The sequence below is a fragment of the Trematomus bernacchii genome, unplaced genomic scaffold, assembly GCF_902827165.1.
Source record: "Trematomus bernacchii unplaced genomic scaffold, fTreBer1.1, whole genome shotgun sequence".
NCBI classification, from domain to species: domain Eukaryota; kingdom Metazoa; phylum Chordata; class Actinopteri; order Perciformes; family Nototheniidae; genus Trematomus; species Trematomus bernacchii.
In genome coordinates, this window is record NW_022987739.1 from 16,153,953 (window position 1) to 16,162,443 (window position 8,491).

At 38.9% G+C, this 8,491-nt stretch overlaps 1 protein-coding gene across 1 annotated transcript; it reads right to left on the reverse strand.

Moving 5' to 3' along the window:
* Positions 1-575: 575 nt before the first annotated feature.
* LOC117496246 (homeodomain-interacting protein kinase 3-like) lies at positions 576-3,303 on the reverse strand. The gene is made up of 7 exons (XM_034147992.1): positions 3,115-3,303; positions 2,827-3,018; positions 2,393-2,574; positions 2,093-2,216; positions 1,305-1,483; positions 927-1,204; positions 576-691 (listed from the first exon to the last, which is right to left on the reverse strand). Exons 1-7 carry the CDS (start codon positions 3,301-3,303, stop codon positions 576-578), a joined length of 1,260 nt encoding a protein of 419 aa, XP_034003883.1.
* Positions 3,304-8,491: the final 5,188 nt, after the last annotated feature.

Genomic DNA, 8,491 nt, shown 5'->3' on the forward strand with positions numbered 1-8,491 from the left:
AGCCTGTTTTTCAGGTTTCAGGCTCGAAAATGACATGCCCAAAACAAATGACTACAAGTTCACTTCTAAAAGGGTTATATGAATAATTTCTTTTATCAAAGCAAGGTTACATCTGTGAGTTGGATGTAGAAGTGTCAGAATCAATATAGATTTTTCTCAGTCAGAGTAAATTCAGATGGAACATACTGTAGTAAAAAAAAGGTAAATTCTTACCTCCGCCAGTATTAAGCTGACAATTGCTGCTTTGTTCTATTTATTGTATTTTTAATTTATGCTGCTTGGGCAGACATGGTAAAATCAAGGTGAAAACTATTTTCTGTCACTTAAAACCTGCTTTGGGAAATATTTTTAGTTAACTATAAATCACTAATTTACATCGGGCATGTCTTAGGGAGTGTGATATAGGAGTAAAAAGTCAAAGGATTTCTAATAACCTCATCACTGCCAATGCGAAACATAAACATAACTTCATAAAGAAATGTATTGTATAAAAAAATGCATCAATATGTTTGCTCAATGCTTTATTTATTTAATGCATTGATGGTTTTTGTCATTGCAGATTCGGACTGGAGCGCTTAAGGTGAGAAGAAGTTCACTCTTCTTTTGCATCCAGACCTCTCTTCTGGACAGGTCTCCTCATCGGCCCTCTTCCTCTTTTTAGAGGGGACCTCTACTGTTTTGTTCAGTAGTTCTAATTAAAAAAAAAAGAGGGTGGTTTAGATTTTCTTAAAACTTATACTACTATCACCATGTCGGATAGGCCAACTAAATAACCCAGAAATACATTAATTAATGTCAAACATCTCCAAAAATCCATGAGCTATTCTCTGAATGGGTTTATGACATTTTCTGTTGTAAGCCATCATTTTATCATACAGAAGAAAATACTTAATAAATCCACAGTGTATTGCCATAGGGATGCTTACTGTTGACGCTGTCCTCCAGGTTCTCATTGAGGTTCACAGCCTTCCTCTTTTTTGCTGAGGAAGAGCACGGCTTTGCTTGATCCCTCTTTCGTTTGCGCAGCGGAGTCTTCTTTGTGGTTTTTCCACCAACCCTTTTCCTCATCTTCTCTGCTGTGTGTCCAGCAAAAGGGGTATGTTCATCGCTGCTCAGTCCACCACTTTCAGTTTGGCCGGCTGGGATGGCAGTGCTGCTGGAGGCCACCTCAAGGTCGTCATCCTCCTCATCATCAGAACTCTGACTAAAGCATGATTTAACACTGGAAGAAAAAAGAGTCATGCAACTTCATCTTTATATATCAACAGTGCGGAGATAATACAAAAATATATCCGAGAACTTACTGGGAGCAGCTTTTTGAGTCGCCAGAAAGGTGACTCATGGTGATGAATGCATGCTCGAGGATTTGGCTAGGTGTGATCCTATCAGCCGCGTCCACCATCAGCATCTTTGTCAACAAATTGAAAAAACTCTCGTGTTCACAGTCACACACTTTGGGGTTGTCTGAGAGTTTATCAGACTTCTTTGGGAGGATCAGAATGAAACAAATCGGTAAGAATGGGAGCTCTTTTAAAAAAATATATATATATATATTTAGAAAGCTATTCAAGAAATGTCTTTTAAAAGAGATATCCTACCTTGATGAGATCTCTCAGGTTGCAAATTGTCCGCGGGACTAATTCGACATTTCTCCCTTCAAGTGGGGTCTATAGACATGAAGTAGAGAGAGTAAGCTAATGTGGTTTGACTAAAGTGACACACAGAAACAAACACTTAAATAATAACACAATGTTACTTTAAATCTCCACACTGGGGGTTCCTCTTCTCTCATTGTTGCACAGAAAAACTCATGTGTGAACATTCCAGCATTGAGTAGATGGCTTGGTGGCTCACCAATACCAAGTATGATGTGCCTCAGCTATGGGAACAACACAAGGTTGCATTACACTTAAACTATTCTAAAGGCTTGAGAATTTCTCCCAAGGTTCAGGTACATACAAGTTAGCATATTCATCTTTGGTGATCAGGAAACGTAATTGTCAATGCAGTGGCTAATCGCTGTTGGCACCAAATGTACCAAGACATTATGGCTTGTGTTGACACTGCTTTTGTGTTTGAGTGTAAAACTTACCATGTCATATTGGTCACTCCCAGGGAACAGCACATTGCCGGTCAACATTTCCGCAGCAATGCAGCCAAGCGACCACACGTCAATGGCTCCATTGAACTCATTTCCCAGCAGGATCTCTGGAGATCTTAGAAACACAAGAGAAACACAAACACATGATTAGGAAGTCATCTCCTGCACACTGTCGACACTTCACTGTGAGTTTCTCAAATATGCAAGACTAGATTCACTCAAAACTCGAGACATAAGTGTGAAGTATTTAATTCATTTCATATCGTTTGTGATATCCTGTCAGTTACATACCTGTAATATAGGGTCTGCATGGTCTCCCCCGTATGCTGAGCAGAGTTGTTTACGGCCAGGCCAAAGTCAATTAATTTGACCTTGAGTGGCTGCCGAACATGGTCCACCATCATTATGTTTTCTGGCTTTAGATCACCATGTACGATATCAACCACATCCAGGAAATCCAGAGCAATAGCCAACTGAAATCAGGATTATTGGTCAAAATACAATGTAATACATTGTTAACTTAAAAAACTTTTTTTTAGAAACATGTTGTTTTCAAGAGGTTGCTATTTCAAAATCTTCATCACCTCTTACAATTTAAAAAGTTAGGTGAATTCGTAACGGTAATTGCAACTTACATGCATGTAAGCAAAACATTTGACCATCCAGCCACTGTTTTAAACACACACATTTTGGCTTTAAGTTGTAACTGTTTTACAAAAACAAACCTGTTGCACAATGGGCCGGATCTCCTTCAACTTCAGAGACATAGAGCTTCTCTTCTGAAGGAATTCATGCAGGTTGATGTCTAGCTTCTCAAATTCGATACAGTAATGCTCCTTGTATTGGAAGGAGTTGTTCCATACCACGATGTTAAAGAAGTGGGAGTTTAACAATTTCATTTGTTTAAGGATATCCTCCTGTGTAGGATGTAACAAAACGCTTTGATGAAGTGACAATGTATTTTTTATTATTTTTAAAAGTGATAAGATAAAAACATAATATGTGTCCCGCACCTCACTCTTTGCATCCTCAATGCTATGCCTGCTTCTGATGACTTTTATAGCCACATTTTCGTTGGTGGCAAACTTCCTGCACTGGGCGACCTCTCCAAAGCTGCCTCTCCCCAGTAAATACTGCACTTCGTAGGCTGAGGATTTGGAGTAGAGCATCGCTCCTTCCTCAACCTGAAAGTTGTCAGGCATGGTGCGAGATGCACCCTGATGATGATTTCTTACAACTGAAAGGATTGAAGGAAATTGGAGAAATTTAGATACACAAAATCCTGTTTCGCCTCTCAATTTAAAAACCTACAAATAATGCTAACTGTACTACTACCTGTCCTTAATTAAATATAGATAATTAAAGTAAACATATCAGAATAAAATCTTAAAATAAATAACATTAGAAATGCTAACAACTCACAGAACATAACAATTGTTAACCCTTTACTCCCACAATTATATTTTTCTTGCTTTTTCTAGATTTTTCCCATAATTCAGTACACAAATAAGTATATAATCTATATCTTATCTTTATTGTATCTCGTAATATACAGCTACAGCAACTGTTAGAGTAATATAAAAGCTGAAAAAAGTACATTGTGAGAAACAGGATTCAACTGATTCAAAATATCTCCTTATTGTGCCTTTTTTCATAGTTTCTTGTGTGCCTATGTCAAGTAGAGTTAATGCAATGTGAATATTATGTTTGAATTGCAACCAGATGTTGATTTTTCTCTGTGTTAACAAGTTATATTTGGAAAATCAAATCAACTTACCAGAAGTCCAAAGTGCACTGGCAGTGTATAATAACTGGTGCTGGACGGATGGGATTTGAATCTCAGGGTACGGTAAACAGTTGGTAACAAATTTGTTTAAGGTTGTCTTGTGAACAAGCTGAAAAGCAGGTGAAGAAGCCGAAAACAAGGTTGAAATGACCAGAAAGTACGATTAAGGAACCTTGGAATCTCCTCTCTGTTACAGTGTTCCATCATTCTGTTCCAACATTCTGTTCCATTGTAAAGTTCCATAATTTGTGTCGATGGAATGCAACCTTATTCAGCAACGAACAACTCTAATCAATGAATAAACTATTAGGTTTTTTATTGTATTGTATTGTTTTGGATGACAATCACTGAGTTGGCTCCAATGGAAGAAGTACACTTCAGTGAAAGTTGCAACAATTCAGTGTAAAAATACTTATCAACATATATTGAGTAAAAGTACCAACATGCAGAAGGACCCAATTCAGAATAATGTTTATTATTATATTATAATCACTGATGCACTAATGCGTTCATCACTATTGAACTATGGCAGCTGGTAGAGGTGGAGCGAATGTCATAAACTCTAGCATAAAATAAATTATGTAGCTTGATTCTTTTAACATCATATAAACAGGGATTCTGGTTGATGTAATCTATTAGAGTGATATATTTCTGGAGGAACCACTCATCACTAATGCTTCACTGTAGGTTATATGAGCTGTAACATACCCGCACAGAGTTAGAAATAATAGGCTTCATAAAGCTGCATAGTTTGCTTTCATGGGAGTGTTTGTCTCTGCAGCCAGTCAGGGTGTTATTCCCCCATATGGCCAGGTGTGCTATTGCCCAACCGAGGCATTTAATGTATCAGCACTTCTATGGTATGGGACTTTCTTTATTTGCTCCCCTCCCATCATCTCCTTTCTCCTTGTCGGATTGCGATTACAGTAAATTGTATGCTGCATTCTCGTATAGAAGTCTGAAGGACAGTCCTAAGGTAACACAAAATATACACACACAAAAAAGGGAACTTTTTTTATTTTAGAACCTTCATCAGGACAATTTAGATACACACAGAACACACACACACACACACACACACACACACACACACACACACACACACACACACACACACACACACACACACACACACACACACACACACACACACACACACACACACACACACACACACACACACACACACACAAAGGAAAACAGCTTTAAGAGTTCATGAGGAGAAGTGTGCTATTCACTTTAAAAACTTTCCCTCCTGACTTATATAAAGGTCTTGAGCCTCACTGTTTGGGCTTCGGATATACATTTACGAAAAAAATACAAATCCACAATTCTTTTTTTGTACATTTTGGCCTAAGCTTATACTACATTAACTATGAGATACGAACCATTAAGAGAACATTGAATCAATTATCTAGTGACAAATACGAGAAGTTTATCACAGGGAACCCCAGTCTTAGTATAGCTATATTAGCTTTCCCTAACATGATATTCCATTTTCACAATTCTTTATTCTGCTGTTAAAACCTTAAAGGGCATTCTTAATTCAGATATTTTCCCTATTCAATAAACTTTTAATGCATTGTTATGACACATACAGTAAATACATGAAACAACCTAAATGAATTGCTATGTTAACATGTTGGCCAACACACAAATCCTGTAGATATCTATAAGATAAAAGTATTGCATATGGGTGGAAAGTAGAATTGATGGAGGTGATTGCTGAGCTGCAACAATGGAGGTCATCCTTGTTTAAATTCACCGGTGTGGTGATTTTGGAGTTTGATTTAAAGAGGTCTCCTGGTGGACTCTAATTAAACGTTTAGAATCGCTTTCCTTCCCCGATTCCTCGTGTGTTCCTCCCCCCCTCCCTTGTTCTTCCACCTCTGCGTCCTCTATCCTGACACTGATTAGAAGCGAAGAGACAAATGAATCGGGGGGGGCGCTGGGTTGCCAGATTTCTCTGACGGAGGACATCCACAGAATTTTTAAAGGAAATGCAACGTCAACTTCCATCAGTGCTAGAGGGCCAGTGTCTGTGTGTGTTTGTGTGTGTGTGAGTCCAAGTATGGGCAGCAGCAGCGCAGGGCCCATGCATAATCACCTTATTATATCCCTGTGAATGAAATAGTGAATTGATCTGATTAGAGGTTGGATGAAAAGAGAAGGAGAGGGAGAGGCCTGGCATGTAGATCAGCTCCCTCTGAAAAAGCAGGGAAGAGAAGTGGAGGGAGGGAGGGGAGGACGAAGAGGGGGACAAGGGAGGAGGAAGGAGAATAGGTGGCTAAGGGAAAGGAAGGAAGAACAAGTTGAGCATAAGTAATGGAGGGTGAGGAGAATGGAGGCTAAAAGAGGAGACCAAATATTTTATAACAAGAAGATTAAAGATGACTATGAAAAGTACTGTATGAGAAAAAAGGAGCACAAATGAGGATAGAGAGAATTTTAGTTGTACTCAATATCATGCACGTTTTATTTATATTACATACCTCTGTTTAGTAGCTTTTTTCCAAATGTTTCACCCAGACAGCAAGACTGTTATGGAACTGTTATTGTCCATTTAATGAGCAATTCCAGGACTTCTTTGGACGCTTAAAAGGTTACATCACAAATGTAAACGATGTGTGATGCAATGAGATACTCAACTTTTAATGGTTAAGAAATGTCAAATACTCGAAAAGGACATTTGAGCAAATAAAATGTATTGAGAACAAAAATCATGTGATTTGTCTTTTCTGAACGACCTTGTTGTAGGTGCTATTATAGACCTACGCTAATAGCAATGTCTTGATACAATGAAAACTGAATGGCAGAGCTGGGAATATTATCTCCTGTCTTAATTTGTGTCCCTGTAATTGTTCAGCTCTAGACAATTCTGCGCCAGCAAGCAGTAGCTTTTCTACAATGAGGAACACTTGCTGTAACCTGGAAATGACCTGTTATTTTTCACCTGCTTAACATCTTAAGCCTGCCCTGTTTTCCCTCTGAAAACTCTGGATTCTCCACAGACGAGTGTGTGCGCACACCTACGACACACATCACCCAGTCAGCAATTCCCTGGGAGGCACGGCAGTAGATCATAATTAGAGCCAATCAAAAAGAAGCGTACAGCCTGTTACTTCCTACCAGACAGACAGTTAGTCCATCTGGCCATACTAAAGGTGCTCGGCTAACTCTCTCACAACAGCTAATAGATCTCTTTCATTTGCGGGGAATAACTTGAATGCATGTTCTGGCAGCATATTGTACACACACATGAGTTCTTTACACCACACTCATCCCAGGGTGTGTGTGTGACTTAAGGAAGCAACCAATAACATTGTCCTCTCATATCTCCCTTCTCTAATTCTTTTCATCCATCTACCTTTTTTAAGTCTATTCAATATCTATTTGCCTCTCTCTTTCTTTCGTCCGCTACCTGCCCTTCTCCATCCCATCTCGCCTCCCTTCAGTGTGACTCATTGCCCACTCATTTATCTCCCGTCTCCTTGTTTCTGATTAACACTCTGCAAATCAGTTTTTTTCCACCCTTGTGTGCCCTCTTACAACTTCTTGCTCCCCATTTTTGCTGTTGTTTAAAAAATGATGTAGACAATACTTCAATATTTGTATTGTTAAGGAGGAGGACCTAGTCCTGATCTGAATGGCCACAGGGATTTCAAAGCTCTTGAAAGCTCAAGTGTATTGGAACATTAATCTACAATCATATTTGTAATATTATGCTCCATATAAATGGCAGGCAGCAGTGCCAGCTGTGATGCTAATAAAGATCTGTTACCATGGACACCATCAGTGATGCCTACATCAATGCACACCCAACATGGTGTTGCATTAGACAAATGACCCTTAATAATGAGGAAAAATGTATCCCTATTTCGTTCTGATAACATTTAGTGAATAGAATAATGGTACAAAATGATGTCATCTTCTGCCTACAAGTCTTGAGTGTGCGCTTTTCGAGAGCTACTAGTCTTATGTTGTCCTTTTGTCACACTTCAAGGTATTGTGCTGACATGAGCTCGGTCCATGATGCAGTTCAGCAGCCTGAAGAAGGGCACTTAGGATTGAAAAGGGGCAACTGACAAAACGAAGGCTGAAAATACCAGAAGGTCCCTGAAGAAGAATCTAGACTCTAAAGAAAAAGAACCCTGAGACAAACAAGACCTTTTTTTATTAGAAAGTGCACAAAAAAGTTTCTGAATCTTAACTGGACACCTATGAACCATACAACACTGATGTACAGTAAAGCCATCATTTGCTTATCTAATGCACAAAAGGTTGGTTGAGGTTTCGGTTTGACGTTGACTTGCTTTGGGTTTCCCTTTTTCACAACAAATAATAGAATTAAAAAATATGATAATCATGGTGGCATCTCCCATCTCTCGGTTGTCAGATGAAAGTGCTTTAGCCGCAAGTCATCAGTTTTTGTTAAAAAGGACTGAGAAGAACTATCTCATCTCATCCCATCTCATCGGATCATCTCATCATCAATCACATTTGAATAAGCCTTTCTGAATCCTCCATAAAGTGTCTCCCTTGTTTGTGCTCAATGAGCCACAGTCTCATACATCACAGGAGGCAAGGTGACTGAGCTGCAGTCT

What these genes read in the sequence shown, in the direction of transcription:
- LOC117496246 (XM_034147992.1), bottom strand. Translation starts at nt 3,303, where the DNA reads ATGCCTGACAACTTTCAGGTTGAGGAAGGAGCGATGCTCTACTCCAAA. An exon ending in TTGAGGATGCAAAGAGTGAG is followed by an intron (nt 3,019 to 3,114) that starts GTGCGGGACACA and finishes CATCCTACACAG; the next exon opens with GAGGATATCCTTAAACAAAT. An exon ending in ATGCAGACCCTATATTACAG is followed by an intron (nt 2,217 to 2,392) that starts GTATGTAACTGA and finishes TGTGTTTCTAAG; the next exon opens with ATCTCCAGAGATCCTGCTGG.